Genomic DNA, 21,007 nt, shown 5'->3' with positions numbered 1-21,007 from the left:
ATTTTTGTTAGACTGTCATAATTTACTAACCACGATTATGACATACGGTCTAAAGAGTGTAACAGCCTCATCATGTTAATTAATTCTTCTTGTCTTTTAAAGATCTATTGTGTTTTCTAACTGAGCAATAATTCAAGTAAAATGCCCCCAAAAAAACCACTTGGTCTCCCATTTTGGAGTCTAGTTGGCAGCTCTGAGCTTTGCCAACAGCCCCGACTGTTCTCTTTTAGACGCCTCATATTCCACACACAGCTTCATTAACAGTGAGCTGAAAACAACCTTGCGTTGAGTGTTTTGTTTGGGACTTACTTGGCCAGGACATTTTGAACAGTAGTGTCCCAATGAAGTACTAGATATTATTTAGGTAAGAATGAGCTTCAAAAAAAAACAATGCTCTTTCAGAAATTTCTAACTCTATAACTGCATGACTTAATCTGGTGATAAAAGCAGTTATTAAACGTTTACCTCAAAAAAAAAATGTTTACCTCCCCCCTCCCACCCAAAATATTAGTATCAGTGGAAATAATATCTTACACTACTTAACCTAAACATTATGCTACCTATGAAAAGTACATGATTCAAGTGCCTAATTTGGATCAATTCAACATCATTTTGGGGTGATTCACAATTTTTATTCACTGCCACTTGTGCACACCAAGGAGGGTAGGTACCAACACTGGTGAGCAACCCAGACAACAAGCACAAATTCTATGCATGTGCTATCATACCTTAGCACTGAATAAAGGCCACCTCTGGAAAGCCAGCAAGTTGTCTCTCAGTTTAGTCTCTGAAAGTACTGTTTATTCATGAAAACTTTGATAAGCCTGCAATTTTATCACAATGTAAAGAAAAAATAGTCTCTATGATTTTTATGCTCCAAACAAGTTCAATGGAAAACATTAAAAAGAGAGTTAAAAATTATAAGTAAATTATCCGTAACTCTAGTTTCTATTTCTAGTTTTGACATAAGTCTTCCATTTGACCTTGGGCTGAGTAAAACTTTTAGATTTCTACATTAATTATAATACTATTATTTATAATCAAACTAATCCACAGATAAGTCAAAAAAATAAATGTTTCTAAGTCAATTCTCAAAATTAATGTATTAAATAAACATATGACAATACGTTAAATAAGGTAAACATCTGAGTAACTGAGTTATGCAAACTAATGCAAATCAACATATCCAAGTTCATTTTTTTTAAGATTTTTATTTATTTATTCATAGACACAGAGAGAGAGAGAGGCAGAGACACAGTCAAAGGGAGAAGCAGGCTCCACGTAGGGAGCCCGATGCGGGACTCAATCCCCGGTCCCCAGGATGACACCCCAGGCTGCAGGTGGGGCCAAACTGCTGCGCCACCAGGACTGCCCCATATCCAAGTTCAAAGGAAACCCTAATCAAAAAGAAGCCGAGGCTGGGGGCTCCTGGGGGCTCAGTGGGTTAAGCGGCTACCTTCAGCTCAGGCATAGTCCTGGGACTGAGCCCCGAGTTGGGCTCTCTGCTTTTCAGGGAGTTTGCTTTTCCCTCTGCCTCTCTCCCTGATTGTGTGTGTGCACCTCTATATCTATCAAATAAATAAATAAAATCTTAAAAAAAAAAAAGAAACAACAAAAACCAAAAAGAAGCCCAGAAATCTAAAACCTGAGTAAAAACAATGCCATCTGCTTTAATACTGTTTTTGTTCAAGATACTGTCTTGCTCTCACCAGATGCAGCACATAACATAGGTTAGTGGCATTTCTGGGTTAACATTTTTTTCTTCCTATGTTTAAACAAAGGACAATTCAATAGAAATGTATCTATATTTAAAAGGCAATAACTCCATCGTTCATAAGGCTTATGTTTGCTAACTTGATAGCCATCAAGTTTGTAAACATTAGATTGTGTTGTGTTAGCGATCATTTGTACAAGATTTAGTATCCTGAACTATAACTGATTTGAAATAACAGCAAAGAATAAAATGATCCCCAAAGAGCCGGAATTCAAATCATGCTCATAAAAATAAAGAGTCAAAATACAAAAATCACAATCTACTATGCACCAACAGGTCGGGATGCAAGACTTGGAAGGATACGAAAAAGAGTAAGTTACAATTCCAATTCCTACTGAGGGAAGCTTTTCAGTTCTTATCTTCCTAATTTGTCCAACCAATTGCCTATTTTAGAAACTAATAAACTTCTGTATATGTATTAAAACACTGTCAAAAGATAGGAAGTAAATTAACAAAAGCAACATTAAGAACATGATAAAGTATTCATAATCAATTACTATTTGATAAATTAAGAGATATCTGATATGCTGCATATAATAATCATCATACAAACACAAAGAAGCCTGGAAAACAAGACAGAATATATACATAATGCATATACCCTTATGAAATTAAGTTTCTTTTATATATTAATTCTTTAAGAAGACTACAGTTAAACCAAATAAACTGTTAAGCTTACACAAATGCCAACGTTAGATAAATCCACTAATAGTTGTTATTTATGTTGATTTTGATCTCATATGACATACATGTTTATGTATCTATCTACATACATACCCAAATGTCGTCAACTAAGATTATTTCTAAATAGCACATTTGTTCCATGATTTTAAGAACATAGTAAGAATACAAGTTTAAAAACCTTGCTGACTCCAAAGTTATTGCTATTATGTAAATTTACATCTAAAAAGAAGTCAGTTAAATATCAAAGTTTAGGGATACCTGAGTGGCACAGTGGTTAAGTGTCTGCTTTCAGCTCAGGGCATGATCCCAGGGTCCTGGAATGGAGTGCCACATCAGGCTCCCCCCAGGGAGTCTGCTTTTCTCTCTGCTTATGTCGCTGCCTCTCTCTTGTGTCTCTCAAGTATAAATAAATAAAATCTTAAAATAAGTAAATATCAAAGCTTCCTACTACAAAATAAAGTTGGCAAGAAATTTTTCAACTCACTCCTTTCAAGTGGGACATAAGCAGTTAAAGAATGTTGCTAGAAGCTGGATAGCAAGTAGCCAAGTCTACAGTTTCTTCTGTAAAATAGTCTGAGGCAGCTGATGAGCAGTTTCCTTTTAATTAGAGTCGTTTCCTGATTAATTAGTCCCAGAGCACTTAATGCAAGACTACACTGTGCCACAGGGACAAATAGTGATTCTCCTCATAGTACTAAGTACCATCTTTTCCCAAGGATCAAGCTCAATCTATTTTCTGTTCAAATCGGAAAGGGTCGATTCAAATCGGAAAGTAAAAATAAGTTGGAAAAACTGTAGGTCAATACCAAGAGATGTATCACCAACCCCAGCAGGGAAAAGGAGTATGTAGATTATCTAGGGGAATTCCTTCAGTTCTTCATTTTAGTTCTCTTACAGTTTTCTTACTCAGAAAATCTTGATTTTAAATCAAATGTAATAAAGATCAATTTTCCTTTGGACTGCATGATCAGCTCTATAGGACTAAATGAGAACGAAATTTTGTAAACATTCCTAAATTATCCCTGCACAGATGTGAACTTTGAAACTCTTAAAAGATCTGAAGTCCCTAGAAAGTAAAATAGGAAAGCTACAGAGATTTCAGTTAAATAATCTGCATGAAGTACCAATCCAGAGTACCTATCCAGAGTATCTATGTACCAAATAAACAAGATGGGTAGAAAAATTACGATAAGCTTTCCTTTTTTATTTTAAGTTTTCAACTAAAAGTTGCCATTATACTTTTTCAAACAAGAACTGAAGTTTTAAAGAGTTAAATGGAATTACTTCTTTTCATATCACTTTTGCAAGTATCAAGGTAAAAGCTTCATAATCCTGTCTTCAGAAAATTAGTCATCTATTAAAAGATTATGTAGCTTTCATAAACATGTCAGAGATCAGCTCTTAAGGGATAGAAGTGATTGAATTATTCTGACAGTAGTAAGAAGAAAAGCTCTCAAATATGCATACCCATAATATTCCAACCCAGCAATAAAAAAGTTTTCAGCAACTTTTATATACTCTATTCATCATTCATTAGGAACAGAAGTGTTTGTAATAAAAAAAAGAAAAAGTAGAGCTTATTGTATTCTTAATAGAAGCATTACTGGTAAAATTGTCAATCTAGAAAAAGTAAAGATTTAAGAGAGAGACAAAAACAACGAGAATCATAATAAATTGTTATGGTGTAATTATTCTTAAATACAATGTATTGAATTAATTACAATACTTATTTTGAAAAAGTCTATGGAATGAATATATTAATTAAATCAAAAGCCAGTTCATGTAATACATCTTTAAAATCTGAAAATACTCTGCAGTATCAATAATATCCTCAACATGGAATTTATCTAGTATCTTCTTGAAGAAGCTCAAGAAATTTCTCAAAGAAGCTGAATTTTTCCAAGGCCTATAATAATCTTTAACTTACTCACTGGTCCTTTGGCTTTTCTATTTGTTTATTTTTTTTCTACTGACAGGAAAAGGAAGTAGAAACCAGGATATGAGTTTGCAATAGGAGATGCACAGTGTGTCATAATTGGGGGCCTTTTTGTGTGCATATTAAAATTACATATCTACTCTATAAGCTTAAAAGAGGTAATTATTTATCTTATAATGAAAATACTAAATAAATCAAGAATACAACTTTTCAATGACTAGCCTTGCATCTGGTCCCTAAGAGCTACTCATCAAATGTGATGAAAAAATGAGACTTCAGTTAATCAGCTCTGGTCTATAATTTGAAGTGTTCTAATAAACAAAACAAAACAACCAAAAAACAAAAACCAACATGCTTAACTTCTAATATAATTCTCCAATTATTATACTATAACCAACCTAACCCCTCCTACTTTTTTAAATCATGGAGCACTGACCTATAGATTTTAATTCATGTAGTCATTCAACAAATATTTATATTCAAGGCTGATGCCAGGCTCTGAGAATACAAAGTATATTTTTTTTAAAAGATTTTATTTATTTATCCATGAGAGACACAGAGAGATAGAGAGGCAGAAACATAGGCAGAGGGAGAAGCAGGATCCATGCAGGGAGCCAGATGCAGGACTCCATTCCAGGACTCCAGGATCACGCCCTGAGCCAAAGGCAGACGCCTAACCGCTGAGCCACCCAAGTGTCCCTACAAAGTACATTTTGTTTGGAGAAACAAAATGACAGTTTCTCTATGATGAGACAGTCTACTGTCTTGTCAGTTTAAAAATCAACTAAAAGCCATGCAACTAACAAGCAGCCTAATCTGAGAAATTCACAGGAAAATGAAATCCAGCAAATATAAAATACCAAATAATGAAAATCACTTTTTAGAACTACATTACAGACAGTTAAGAAAAGGAGGCTGATAACAGAGAATGGAAGAAATGATGGAAAGACAAACAAATATAAACTGTAATGAAATAGAAAAAGATAAAGATATTGAGAAAGATTCATTACGTAATCAAACAGTAACCTATAAAATGGAACTGTTGTTACCAAAATACAAGAAATGTGTAATGTGGGGGACTGAGGGTGGGTTTTTGGTACCTGGCTCATATCTGTTGTCTCATACTTTTTTTTTAACCTTGGCACCAATTAATGGTAAATAGATGAAAACAAATCTGAATGAAAAAGTAAATCAATACAAAAACCCTGGGGAAAACTCATCATACCACATTACCCAATATAACTATACTGTAGAAACATGTACAGATAAGATTAACAAGGTTATTATGGGAAAAAAAAGTTATGAAATTGGGATCCAGGAGTCATAGTATAATCTAAGACTCTTGAAAATTTGCATGATTTAGGAGAAATATCACTGTTTTCCTCTTATCCTTCATTCTAAAGCTATTAATACATATTTTATGTCACTAAATGATCTATGCTCAATAATCCAAACACTTCCCTTCAAACAGTGTACTCCTTCGCTAACTCCATGACATGAAAATAAAGGTAACATTAGAAAATTACCTATTCTTGGGCAGCCCGGGTGGCTCAGTGGTTTAGCGCCACCTTCAGCCCAGGGCATGATCCTGGAGACCTGGGATATAGTCCCAGGTCCCTGCGTGGAGCCTGCTTCTCTCTGCCTGTGTCTCTGCCTCTCTCTCTCTCTCTCTCTCTCTCTCTCTCTCCTCTCTGTGTTTCTCATGAATAAATAAATAAAATCTTTAAAAAATAATAAAAAAGAAAAGAAAATTACCTGTTCCTTAATTTACCTGGAAACTATTTACTATGTTTAAAGGATAAGAAAAACAATATCTGTTACTAGAAACAGAACACTATCACTTAAGTACATGAAAAGAAGTACATGAAAATTTAAAAATTTTTACAGAAAAATGTCAATGCTGGGGGGAAAGACTCTCAGTGCATCTCAGATTCACATTTAATTGTAGTTTTGATACATGCAGAAGTGAATATAGATATCAGAAAATGAAAGACCTCAGAGGATGAAAAAAATGATAAAAGTGATGCTGTGAAAAAGTAATAAGCAAGGTATAATTATGTACTAAAAAATCACTGCCTTTTTATGTAAGAAAAGAGAAAATGTACATTTTCTTAAAGCATTTTTTAAAGTTTTTTTTTTTTAAAGATTTTATTCATGAGAGGCACACAGAAAGGCAGAGACATAGGCAGAGGGAGAAGCAGGTTCCCCGTGGGGAGCCCAACACAGGGCTAGATCCCAGGACCCCAGGATGACCACCAGAGCCAAAGGCAGGCAGGCAGACACTCAACCACTGAGCCACTCAGGCATCCCAAGAATCTTTTTCAATAATTCTTTTTTTTTCTTTTTCAATAATTCTTGATTTCCTTTCATAAAGACCTACTGGTAACTACATGCTCAAGACATTACAATACAGTGAATACCCTTTATTCTGCTTGCCCACCTTATTTTGGGGGGTTAGTATATGTTAAAGAATTACACATTTTCTGGAAAAATTTTTGTGAATGTCATGGCTATATCAGTAATGTACCATTCAGTACAAAAGTCTGTGGCTTTTATACATACCAATGATACAGACCCCGCTAGAATAACCCCATTCTATCAAAAAAGCTCATTTCCTACAACTAGACAAGGTGATGACAGAGAACAGAGCAGCCGTGTAATTAAGCAGTGCCCTGCCTCTTGATGAAATCTAGTGTTAAGTGTTATCTGACTAACCTACAGCATTGAATTTTTAAAAAATAAACGAAGTAAAGAAAAAGCAAACAACTACCTGGCTAAATAATGTACAGAGTTTCATTTAGTTGTGAGACCTTATCAAATGAAAGAAATCTGTAACTGATACCATAACTTGACTTAATTATTCTTTAAATGTTGTTCAATCATAATAAAAATACCAATTTAAACATTTCCTCTTGAGAATGTCCAGTAATTATAGTACGTTCCACCAAAATACAATAAAACATTTTCTTTACCTACATGTTTTATTTAAAATAATGTTACAATAATACACTGGAGAATAAAGAGAAGACAGGCTTTATTCCAAGCAGTACCAATAACCTGACAAGAATAAAGACAGTGAAACCTTACGTGCCCATATAATGCTCAAGAAAGCAGAGAATTTGCAGAATCTTAAAACAGGCCAGTCTCATGGCTGTTTTTTATTTATATTCCAAAAGAGATTTTGACAGCAACTACCAAAGTAATATTTGCAACTACTGCCCTTTTGGCTCTCTGATAGAAGTTTGAGCACACGCTGTCTGTAGTTTATAAAAATGAACTTCTACTTTTCAAGCTTACACTGTTTTATATCTATCTGATACAGAGCATTTTTTCATTGCATGGACTCTAAAAATTAATATGCATTACCATCTTAGCACAGTACCAGCATAGAATAAGAACTCAAATATCTATAATGTTACTTGTTAAAATTCTATTACATCAACCCTAGGTAACCAATTAAATATTCTTGTGATATATCATTTTGATATGACATATTTTCTTAAGTTTTCACTTCACATATTTATTCTAACAAGAATAAACTTGTATTACATTCTTCCAATTTAACAAGGGGACAAGCATTGACCCATGAACAGTGGATGCAATCAGCCAATGGGGTGGGGAGTGATGAAAAGCAGCAGCACACTGATTTCACTTGTGAAGTCTCCTTGCACAATCTAAGCTAAGTCACTAACTGGCAGCTGAATCACTACATTAGCCAACTCTACTGCACTCTCTTCTATCCTGCTCAGGCTATCTTCAGACATCTTCTTCCTTGTGAACTTTTCCCTCACCTACCTGAGCTGCGACCATCTCTTTTGTATTCCATATACCTGATTAAGATACCTATTATAATCTGTATCATAATATACTCAATCTATCTGTGCACAGACCTATCTTAACCTAGGCTACACTCATCAAGGGTATGAACGCATTTCATCTACATAGCCCTAGAAACCACAGAAAGCCTGGCCCGTAAAAGCTGCCCAATAAAGAGTTACTGGATGAATAAATGAATTAATAGGTGAATGAGACTAATACTTGCCTTGCAGTCTTGATTATAACAGACGGTCATTAGGAATGGTTTTTAGAGAACATCATTTGACTTTATGGTATACTTGAATATGCATAATCACTAAATAATAAATCATAATCCCTAGAAAGTCAAGTTTTAGGATTCAAATATTCCATGACATTCACCAACCAGAAAAAAACATGAAAGACAAGTCTGCACTTCATATTTCTAAAAAGGTTCCTTCTCAGTTTCGTCAGCTGTTATTCACATCACATGCTCTTGTGAAAATTATGTGGCTGGAAGTACTCTAACACACGTATTAACAAAGAAATATGGGATGTCTGAATGGCTCAGCAGTTGAGCGTCTACCTTTGGCTCAGGTTGTGATTCCGGTGTTCTGGGATCGAGTTCCACATCGGGCTCCCCACAGGGAGCCTGCTTCTCCCTCTGCCTATGTCTCTGCCTCTGTGTGTCTCTCTCTCATGAATAAATAAATGAAAACTTTTTTTAAAAAGTATAAATATAGGGACACCTGGGTGGCTAAGTGGTTAGGCATCTGCCTTCAGCTCAGAGCATGATCCTGGAGTCCTGGGATGGAGTCCCATGTCGGGCTCCCTGCATGGAGACTGCTTTTCTCTCTGCCTGTGTCTCTGCTTCTCTCTCTCTCTCTCTCTCTCTCTCTCTGTGTCTCATTAATAAATAAATAAAATATTTTTAAAAAATAATTAAAAAGATAAAGTAGAAATATAAACTGACACCAATATCCTTACTACTGCTATCATGTTCATGATGTAATATCATATTGGTAAAAATAGTGCTTATCTTGAATATTTACTATATGCCAAGCACATTATCATCATATTTAATTCCTATAACAATTCCAGTAGGTATTACCATTATCCTTGCTTTATAAATGATGAAACTGAGGCTTAGAAAGTTGGAATAACTTTTCAAGATCATATATTAATATGTGGAAGGGGTGAGACTCAAATCTAGACCAATCTAGTATATACAGCATATATGTTTATTGATATAAGAAAAGATTTGGAAAAACCAAGAATTCAAGTGGTGGGTAGAAATGGCTTGTGATGATGTTATTTCTGAAAGCTAATCAATTAAAAAACTTGTTTTGATTTTAACAGTGTAAAATATGAATGTTATAAATTAGATCACTTCTACAAAAGAGCACAGAACCATGATCCAATATTTACCATAATAATCAGCAGATTTTATGGATCAATTATACCAGACATGTCATGTAATTACTGAAATTACACATACAGGGGTGCCTGGTTAGGCATCTGACTCTTGGTTTCAGCTCAGGTCATGATCTCAGGGTTGTGAGACAGAGCCCTGCATTGGGCTCCACGCTCAGCATGAAGTATGCTTAAGATTCTTTCTTCCTCTCTTTCCCTCTCTGCCCCTCCCCCAGATGATCTAAAACAAACAAACTAATTAATTAATTAAGAAATTACACATACAGTTCTGTAAAACAACATAAAATTCAAGTTGCCCCCAAACACACCAAACTTCCCCCATGTCAAATGGTTGCTAATATGTGAAAGTGTAATCATTACTGAATGGCTCCTAGAGCCAGATATTAAGATTGAATCCTCAGTTCAGGTACTCTAAATTCTGTCTGACATCCCATAGGGGAAATAGGGTCACAATCCTCTACTGTCTTTTCAGATCACCTCAAAATTATGAAGAATGCTAATTTCATAGGAATAACAAGAAATAACAACTGCAAGCAATAAAGAATTTAAGATTTCAGGAATATGTGGTACAAGTCTGCCACTGATCCCAAAACAGTGCTGATGCCCTCAGCCTTTAATAGAAGTCATGCAGCAGCAGACAATGGCTGAAACCTCAGGCCACCTTAGGTCAGTCTGTGTAGTGGCGCCTGGGTGGCTGAGTCAGTTGAGCAACTGACTTTGTTCGGCTCAGATCATAACCTCAGAGTTCTGGGATCGTCTGCATTGGGCTACAAGTTGAGCAGGGAGTCTGCTTCTCTGTCTCCCTCTCCTTCATCTCTCTCACCCCACTAGTGTTCTCTCTCTCTCAAATAAGTAAATAATTTTTTTAAAAAAGGATAGACTGTGTAACATCTTAGAAGTTAGATGTTTTAGAACTGTTCTAGCACTGATTCTATAAAGTACTGCTTAGATGTTTTCTACCACTTGTAGGGTTTATACATGTTTCCCGATATAAACTGAGTAATAAATAAACCAAATCATAAATTTCATTTCCACACAATGAACAGTATAAAGCAAAGAAAAGGGATAGTACTGCTTTTATTTCTTTAGCCTTTTACTGTCTTATTATCTTTGTTTCTTTAGCCTTTATTATCTTTATTAACAATGAGGAAAATACAGAGGTTTTTCCTTCCAAAGGATCTTTAAAAGACAAAATGTAGGAATGCCCTATCCCTTTCATTTCTCTTTTAAAGAGTTTTCTACTTTATGGGATCAAAAATTGATTCTGCTATTTAGTGATTACATCTCTTTTCCTCAAGGTAAAAATGAGAATTACAACACTTAAGTGGTCAGGCTGACATGGGAAGAACATAAGACAGCACTAGACATAATGCCCATAACTCCATAATACCCATGCACTCCAGTAATTCCCTCAGCAAGTGTTTTCTACCATTAGCTAGAGAGAAGTCCTAGTGTTGAATGCTAAGATTACAGCAGTAAGCAATATCCAGACACAATCCTTGCTGAGAATTTATAGTCTAGATCTCCCTTGAGTCACACTGCACTTTCCACAACCTAACCATGGCAGGACCTTTGACAACTCTGTGTCTTTATCCTTGGCACTGCCTTAGCCTAAATATATCCTCCTATTTGTTGCTCCTAGACAAAGTTGGCTGCTCCACTCTGCTCCCTTAATTCTTCGCTCATAATTTATCACGGCATTTACCATGTTATTATCGTATCTCTACTTTCTTGACTGCCTCCCCCCATTGGACTGTTAACTCCTACAAGGCTAGGTATAAGTGTTACTCTCTTTACACCTCTAAATACCTAACATAGTGTCACACATAAAAGACATCTTAATGTTTGATCATTAAAGAATGAATTAGTTACACAAATAGATAACAGAGTATTACACATGTTTTCCTTTTTTCTCTTCTTTTCTCAGTTGGATGTCCTGAAACCTACACAAACCTCAAGAACCCATAGTAATCTCCATTTTTCCCATAGTACTTTTCTGTGCCACTGATTTAAGCATACACTGCTTTATAATTTTCCTCATTCCCTAATGTTTACCATGTATGTATTAGGTATGCTCTGAGTGCTTTATGTGAATTATCTAACTGAATCCTCCCAACAATTCCATAAGATACAGATTAAGACCACTATACAAATGAGGCAATCGAGAGTGAAGATAGTTGAGGAACTTGTCCAAGGTTACAAACTAGTAGGCAGCAGAACTTGAAATCTGAACCCAAGGTCTCCCTCCACAGTGAGAACCAACATTTCCTCCAAAGGAGGAGCTACCACTTTTACAAAGACAAGTTGTATCTGAAAACTCCTTTTGATGCTAGCAGTGGAGTCAACATAACTCTCCATAATTTAGATCTAACACCTCTATTGACTGGTCCTGCTTGTCTCTGGCATCAGATTATGGTTATCAGTTAGTCTGCAACCTTTGTCCTGGTTCATCTTCTGTTGAATCTAGTCTAAAGCTTTTCATCCTTTTAGAATTTTTGGTCCCATTACATTTCCTACCAGTCAAAAAGATTTATAAAGCTTTATTTTCTGTAAATTACATTATAAAAACAAGAGCAGAGAGTATGATTATTCCACTCTGTACTCCCAACCTCTTCTCTATTCAATATTACTCTCTAGCCTTGAGCTACAAGATTCAGGGTGATTCAATCTACACACCCTACTGCCATTGCAAAACTATGCCAGTAATTCCTAGTGATTCCTACCCTACTCTCTGGAGAAAACAATGGAAGCTAGTATACCAAGACCTGATGCTCAAATTAACCCAATGCTTACAGCTGTCTCCAACTAGATAAGACTCCTAGGAAAAAGATGCTGCTGCATACTTAACTTTACACACGCCTTAACACAATGTAAGGCTTATAGTTTAGGGGAAGAAAAAATATATATATATAACTATGGCAGGCAGGTGAGAAACCTGAATTCTGAAAATTATAAAACACCAATGAAAGAAATTCAAGATGAGGCAAAAAAAAGAAAAAGACATTCCATATTTCCGGGTTAGAAGAACAAATATTGTTAAAACGTCTACTCTACCCAAAGTCAGCTACACATTTAATGCAATCCCTATCAAAATACCAATAGCATTTTTCACAGAACTGAAACAAACAATCCTAAAATTTGTATGGAACCATAGTACACCTCGAATTGCCAAAGGAATCTTAAAAAAGAAAACAAAACTGGAGGTATCACAGTTCCAGATTTCAAGTAATATTACAAAGGAGTAGTAATTAAAACAGTATGGTATGACATAAAAATAGACACAGATCAGTGGGATAGAAAAGAAAACCCAGAGGTGGGATGCCTGGGTGGTTTAGCAGTTTAGCGTCTACCTTTGGCTCAGAGCATGATCCCAGAGTTCTGGGATTGAGTCTGCATCGGACTCCCTGCGAGGAGCCTGCTTCTCCCTCTGCTTATGTCTCTGCCTTCTCTCTGTGTCTCTCATGAATAAATAAATAAAATCTTAAAAAAAATTAACGAAAAAGAAAGAAAACCCAGAAGTAAATGCACAAGTATATGGTAAATAAGGAGGAATAAATACACAATGGGAAAAAAGATGGTCTCTTCAACAAATGGTATAGGGAAAACTGGACAGCAACATGCAAAAGAATGAAACTGAACCACTTTCTTTCACAAAATAAGCACAATATACAAAAGTAAACTCGAAATGGACTAAAGACCTAAATGTGACACCTGAAACCATAAAAATCTTTGAAGAGAACACAGGCAGTAATTTCTCTGACATTGAACATAGCAACATTTTTCTAGATATGTCTCCTGAAGCAAGGAAAATAAAAACAAAAATACCATATTGAGACTATATCAAAATAAAAAGCTTCTGCAAGGTGAAGGAACAATCAACGAAACTGAAAGGCAATCTACAGAATGAGAGAAGAGATTTGCAAATGACATATCCAATAAAGGGTTACTATCCAAAATGTATAAAGAAATGATATAAGTCAACACCCAAAAAATAAATAATCCAATTAAAAATGAGAAGACATGAATAGACATTTCTCCAAAGAAATACATACAGACAGCCGGTAGACACATGAAAAGATGATCAACATCACTTATCATCAGGGAAATGCAAAACAAAACTACAATGAGGTAGCACCTCACATCTGTCAGAAAAGCTAAAATCAATAACACAAGAAACAAAAGATGTTGTTGAGGATGTGGAGAAAAAGAAACTCTCTTGCACTGTTGGTGGGAATGCATACTGGTGTGGCCACTGTGTAAAACAGTATGGAGGTTCCTCAGAAAGTTAAAAATAGAACTACTATATGATCCAGGAATCACACTACTGGGTATTTACTCAAAAAATAGAAAAACACTAATTCAAAGGGTTACATGTACCCCCATGTTTACTGCAGCATCATTTACAATAGCTGAACAACAGAAGCAGGCGAAGTGTCCATCAACAGATAAAGAAAGAAGATATGGGGGGGGGGATATATATTTAGCCATAAAAAAGAATGAAATCTTGCATTTTCAACGACATGGATAGTGTTGGTATAATGCTAAGTGCTGAAACAGATACTATCCAATAAAACCACACTAGGATAGCCTCCTCATCTGAGGCAATGTTTGATGTGGTAGTATAATGGAGTCACAAAATCAAATACATTTGAGGGCCATTCAGGGATTATAATATGTGAAGAACAGAAAATAAATAATGAATAGGAAGTCTATGGTCAAACAGAAAGTACAAGCTTGAATCACATACATATACTATTCTTTGATGTACTAATGGTTACACAAAGCATGTTATAGCTAGATTCAGTCTGCTGGCTATAAGCCACCATACCTGAAAAGAATGCTTCAGAATGTGATTTGTTGCTTCTAATTCTGGACTATTACACCACTACTAAAGAATAAATGATAAACAGACTACTTTTTCTTTCTTTTCTTTCACTTTCTTTCTTCTTAAAGATTTTATTTTTAAGCAACCTGTATACCCATCATGGGGCTCAAAGTCACAACCCCAAGATCAAGAGTTGCATGCTCCACCAACTAAGCCAGTGAGGCGCCCCAACAGACTACTTTTTCATAAAAGCCAAATCTTAGGTAAGTTTTCTGTAAATACTTCACATTCCTTCCCTACATAATCATAGGTCTTCGGTAGGGTTTTTATAAAGTAACTATTTGTTCAAGATGAACCATTTTGTTAACTGATATGGAATATTGCCATTTCCTTGATAAGACATGAAAAATTAACTAGACCAAAAGAAGACACTACCAACTGCTGACCCATGACCAACAAGTACCAAATACTAGAAGCACTTCTTACTGGGTGTTCATGTTCTTTCTACCAAGCAGCTTGTAAACTTATATGTATTCACCACCAAAGTACATACACACACTCTTGGCAACAGGCACTTGCTATCTAATTTCTGCCCTTAAACATAGAAAGCGGACAAAATTGTTTTTTAAGATACTGACATTCATGTTTTATTATCTTTTATTAGAAGGAAGACAAGGAAACTATACTATTGTACTTCCTCTCACAGAAATGTTATAACTTGAGAGCTTGAATAAAGGAACATTATCAGAGCCACACATTTCTATACTGTTTGTATGAAAATGTTGTTTTTGATAAACTACACAATTTTTAACAATAGAAATTGAAACATCATGTAATCATCAATGTATAAACTGAATGTGAAAATATTTATGATATTTTCTTAAATTCTACATTGTTAGTCAATCTCTAGCAGCACTTTTTAAACATTTGCCATTCTAAAATAAACTATGAAACTTAATTTTTATAATAAATTATTCCATAACAGATCTCAACTTTTGCCTCTATTAACAGGCAACTGTAGCAGAGAAAGGTAGGTGTCTACCCAATATTTACTTTCTCTTTTCATCCTTGTTAATAAGCCCATATTTCAGTGGGTAGAGAAGAGAAGCAATGTGCCCATCTTAAAAATAAAAATATAAAAAATTCCCAACTTTCCAGGAAGATACTAGCCACATAACAGAATTCTGGCCAAAAAGATTTAGTAAAAGTTGTTGTTAAAGATTTAAGGGAAAGCCCTTTAAAAGGGCAACAGACAGGGCACCTGGGTGTCTCCATCTGTTGAGCATCTGACTCTTGGTTTCGGCTCAGGTTGTGATCTTGTGGGTCTTGATCTCATGGGTCATGACAGCTAGTTCCAGGTCAGGCTCTACACTCAGTGCATTCTTCTTCTCCATTCCCTTCTGCCCCTACACCTGCTCATGTGCATGTGGTCTCTCTCTCTAAAATAAATAAATGGATCTTTAAAAAAAAAAAAAAAAGCAACAGAATTGGTACAGATATGCCAAAGAGAGGCCTAGCCTCAGTACAGGCTTATGGGAGACAACCTCTGAACTCCTGGAATGTTCCAAACGACCAGAATGTCTTTTTTTCATTCATGGTGGGCACCTCAACCATATCCGATAGGTTATGCTGAGGAGGCAACTCCTGGTGGGCCTTGACAAGTTTATGTTAAAAAGAAGACTCAGCATGAAGGCTAGCCAAGCCAAAAAAAAAAAAAACAACCATGTGATTAGAGATGTTGATCCAGATGATATCAGCCCAACTTCAGGGGAGGGGAGAAGAGAACTAAACATTGAGTTCAACCAGATGGGTGATGATTCAATCAATCGTGCCAATGTAATGAAACCCCAATACAAATTCTGGAATCCACAGCTTGGTGAGCTTCCTGCGTTGGCGATTTTCTAAGTGTGTACTACTATACATTGATCCAGGAAGGATAATGTGTCCCTGAAGATGGCAAGATTCATATCTAAAACCCTCTCAGTCTCAGATTCTGCCCTATATATCCTTTCCTTTGGTTCTACACACCAAATATATAACATTTCCGTTGGTTCTACACACCAAATATATAACATTCTATAACATTTTGCTATACACCTACAAGGTATCTACAGGGACCTTCAAGTTTGTAGATAAGCTAGTATGACATAGGAGTGGCTCTGGGGACCCCTAAACTTGCAGGTGGTGTCAGAAGTTCTGTGCAGACTTACAATCTGGAGGACTGATGCCTTAAAGTTCAATTTGACTGTCTCTGTCTTCCTTCTTTTCTGAATGCAACACCAGATGCAGAGCAGCCATCTTGTGCCAACAAGCTGACAAGCATGTGCCAAGTACATCAGACAAGAGTTCAGTCAGGGAAAGAGAACCTGCTCTAAGTATTTCAAAAGAGATTTAACTTAAGAATTTAGGTTCTTAAGCGCTGGAAAAGTTAGAAGAGCAGAAGATGGAGACACGACTGCAAGCTTTTAAGTTTGCCGTAACTATAGTCCAGAAAATGAGGGGATTACTCTTGCTCCTCAAGTTAGGAAACTGCAGGAAACAGAAACTACAGAACAAAGGTAGGTGATCCAGAATGGAATGCCTAAAGGCAGATGCAAAGCCTCACAACTGGAAAAGCCCAGGCATCTGTTTACTACTGCTATAAAAAAATAATACGGGTCTTGTCTCCCTCCAGTCTTCACATGCAGAAAGTAAACCACAGCCAAATCCCAAAGTAAAAGAGAGTCTGAAAATATTCTATTCAATGAAAACATTTTTTGTCATTCTGTCTCTTGATCTTAAATTCCTTCCTGCAATTGTATACTCTAAATTACCATGGTGCTTGGTACATATGGGGAGGCTTTTATCATATATATGACATACACTGTACTGTTGGGAGTTCATAAATAACATTGTGAAGACTATTCTTTATTTTTCTCCCAAAGTCTGAAATCCTAAAAGTTATGAATTTTAGAAGCCTCTTAGTAGAGAAAGGGATATAGCAGTAGCTGCTATTCTATAAACAGCCATCAAAAGTATACAGTTTGTTATTTATATAAAAAAATGATCTGACACCCAGAGTTATGGTCTCTGGACACTTTTCTCAGATACTCCCATTAATAAAAACTTTTCTGGGCATAAACTTCCAATACATGTATATTTATTTTATTAATTTTTCTTATGTAAAAGTGCTACTGTACTAATAGATCCTATAAAGCATAGACATAGGATATAAATAAGATAAAAACAATGAAAAACTTATGCTGCACAAAAATATTCAATACTGAATGAATCATTTAAAAATATTTTATTTTGTGCAATTTTTCTATTGAAATAAACTTCACATAACATAAAATTCACTATTCTAGAGTATACAATTCAGTGTTTTTTAGTATATTCACAATATTATATAATCATCACCACTATGAAATTCCAGAACATTTCCATCACCCCAAAAAGCAACCCTGTATCTGTTAGCAGTCACTCCCAATTCTATCCTCCAGCCATCAGCAGCCATTAATTTACCTTCTGCCTCTATGCATTTGCCTATTCTAAACATTTCATGTAAACAGGATCATATAATATGAGTTATTTTAAAATGTTCATTTAGCAGATTATGAAACAATTTGAAACTTATTTCAAAATCAGTTTTCTTGATTCACGGTTTTAATCATTATCAATATCTGAAAAAGACTTACAGAAATCCAGAGACCCAAATAGGGGAGCATCTTTTTTTTTTTTTTTTTCAGTCCCATCCATCAATCACTTTATTGAAATCTGGTTAAGAAATCATTTTCTCAAATGAATTTTTTTCTTTTTTTTTTTTTTTTTTTATGATAGTCACAGAGAGAGAGAGAGAGAGAGAGGCAGAGACACAGGCAGAGGGAGAAGCAGGCTCCATGCACTGGGAGCCCGATGTGGGATTCGATCCCGGGTCTCCAGGATCATGCCCTGGGCCAAAGGCAGGCGCCAAAGCACTGAGCCACCCAGGGATCCCGAAATTTTTTTTCTTAAAAAAAAAAAAAAAGATTTTATTTTTTTAAGTAATCTCTGCACCCAATATGGGGCTCAAGCTCATAACCCCAAGATCAAGAGTCACATGTTCTACTGAGTCAGCCAAGCACCCATTCAAATGAATTCTTATCAGTAAACCAGAAAGTGTTTTATTTTTATATTTTTAACAATCAGTCCCAAATTTTCTGTAATTACTTGTACAAGTTTTAAACATATTTGAAATTTTGGATTCCAGGTTTTTAAGTTAAGAAGATGCAAGTGTTTTATAATAACACATGTAGCTTTCAGTGTGACAAAATCACGTAGTGATGTTTAAATTACCAAACATTTCAGGTGTCCTTCTCTATAACATGAGTTTACGTCCAGAAGTAGTTGCTTTGCCATCCCTTATCACTACATTAATTCTTACTTGAAGGGACAGACTAGTGTGTTTTGGGGTTTGTTTGTTTAGTATCTTGATATATAACATCCTGTGATAACAATCTCTTTAAATCACTTATATACCCTGTGGTATTAAAGGTAAAACTACACAATTTTTAAACTCATGTAATTGAGTATGCAAATTGCAAGAAAATTCTAATATTATGAAAGTACACACATGAGTAGGAACACCACGGTTATTCTTTCCCAAGGTGTGGCAAGCCCCTTCTTGCCTCAGATCACTCTTGAATCACATGGGACAAGTGGTCATTGGACCCAACAACATACTGAGACCTCAGTACCATGGCACAGCAAATACTAGTATAACTCAATATCCTTTGTGTTGCAATTTTAAAAATACAAGTGGAACTTTAGATATATACGCACACATATGTGGATACACACAAGTGGATCACTGCAGAAAACACTAATCATAAAAAATTATAAACTTTTTTTAAAGAAAATCTGAATTTAGCAGTGGGTAAATTTAGGTAATCAGAAAATATTTGTGGAAGGGAAGTAGGCACAGAGAGAAAGAAGAGGAGAAAGAATTAGAGGGGCTAAAGACTCTGAAAAGTTGATAAATCCTGAGGACCAAAGTCTTGGTTATCAAAAAATCTCATTTATGAATAGAGATTTTTAAATCCATGATTTAGAGTACGTTACAAAATTAAGAGGCAAGACCTAGGAGGAGACTCTAGGCCTGAGGATTACCCTTATATATGCTCTGCAATCATTTCTTTGGACATAAGCACAGGTATTTACATTGGAACCAGGGGCTCCTGACAGGATAAGAGTCTGAACAACTATCTACATCATTTACATGTATGGTTACATAAGCACAGAAGGCCTTTTAATTTCATTTTAAGTTAATCTGATTTTAAAATTATACTAGAGTACAATTATATGGTATACAAATATAACTGTATATAAATCTTATACAATAAGGTTAATTGAAAACACCTGAAATATAAATATCTTTCACTTCAACAACAAAAAAAATGAAAGTGAAGTCACTGTTTTACACTATCCAACAAGTGCTCAGAACAAAAGGCAGAACCATTCACTGCACAACAATACAGTTTTTAAAGAAGTTTAAAACATTTATGACTTATTGCAGCTATGAAAACAGTATTTAATATGCTGTCCAATGAGAAGAATATGAAAAAAGCTTCCTACCTTTGTGATAAGAAGGCGATATCTATCCAGCATTGCCTGGTTGTCATGGCAACCTGCTAATAACTGCCATACCTCTGCCCTCAGTGCTTCAGGGACTCCACTCTTCACTAGAGTGGAGAGCCCCTTTGGTCGTGCACCAAGGTTACTGTGCCTAAGAAAACAAGAAAACAAACCATTCATACTCCCTTCACCACTGCTGAACTGCTGCTGTTATGGAAAGAACATTAATAAATTTACATAAAAATGTAAGCCTGGGTTGAGGGAAAAACTGGGGAGGAGAGCATGAGATACATCAGTAGCTCGGTGATATCCTGGAACTTATGAACTTATTCATCATAATGAGTGCGTTAATTATATATTTCTTGGAAGCATTTCAAGGCATAAAAAGAACCATCTGAATCCCCTGACATGAACATAGGACAAGTTGGTTAATGGCATGAGAATGACAAGGAATAGGGGAATGGGAAGCTGAAAGTGGATCACAGACTTATCATGTCTTGACTATACCCCTACATCCTGACCCAAAGTACTCCCTAAAAGAAGGACCTAGACCTTTCCCTCAAAACTTATACAACATATACAACTCCACTTTTCTAGGAGAATAGCATAGACTTATTAACCATACCCATTTCCAAGGGTGTTTAGAAATAAAACACAGGCAAGTATTTTTTGCCATTAAGTCAATGATGACATGGTAAGTATACGACTACAATAATCTGCACAACTTAACAAGTTCCCAGTCTTGTGAGTATAAATTCCATTCCTCAACATTTTCCTGGTGCCTAACTTGAACCTGGGAGCTGTCTTTTATGTCTCTTTGCTCAGATTTTATGTCTACTTGTATTTGTTAGCCAGTTTTATATGCTTAGAGCTGACCTTGGTATTACCACCTGGACTCCAAACATTGATGATGTACTCTGGTTTGACCCAACATTCAGGCTTTGGTTTCCAGATTTAGCCCTAAAAG

The 21,007-nt window shown here is 35.6% G+C and overlaps 1 protein-coding gene across 5 annotated transcripts in view; it reads right to left on the bottom strand.

Moving 5' to 3' along the window:
• The window catches only part of RABGAP1L (RAB GTPase activating protein 1 like), a 724,498-nt gene that overhangs the window by 484,772 nt on the left and 218,719 nt on the right, over window positions 1-21,007 (bottom strand). For all 5 annotated transcript variants that reach the window (XM_072733070.1, XM_072733072.1, XM_072733073.1 and 2 more), the window contains one exon: window positions 20,041-20,191. In XM_072733070.1, coding sequence (XP_072589171.1) covers window positions 20,041-20,191 — 151 coding nt within the window. The remainder of the gene's footprint in view (window positions 1-20,040; window positions 20,192-21,007) is intronic.

This window comes from Vulpes vulpes, chromosome 13 (genome assembly GCF_048418805.1).
Source record: "Vulpes vulpes isolate BD-2025 chromosome 13, VulVul3, whole genome shotgun sequence".
In the NCBI taxonomy this organism is placed as follows: domain Eukaryota; kingdom Metazoa; phylum Chordata; class Mammalia; order Carnivora; family Canidae; genus Vulpes; species Vulpes vulpes.
The sequence above is the reverse complement of the archived record's forward strand: the minus strand, read 5'-3'. Positions and strand labels throughout refer to the sequence as shown.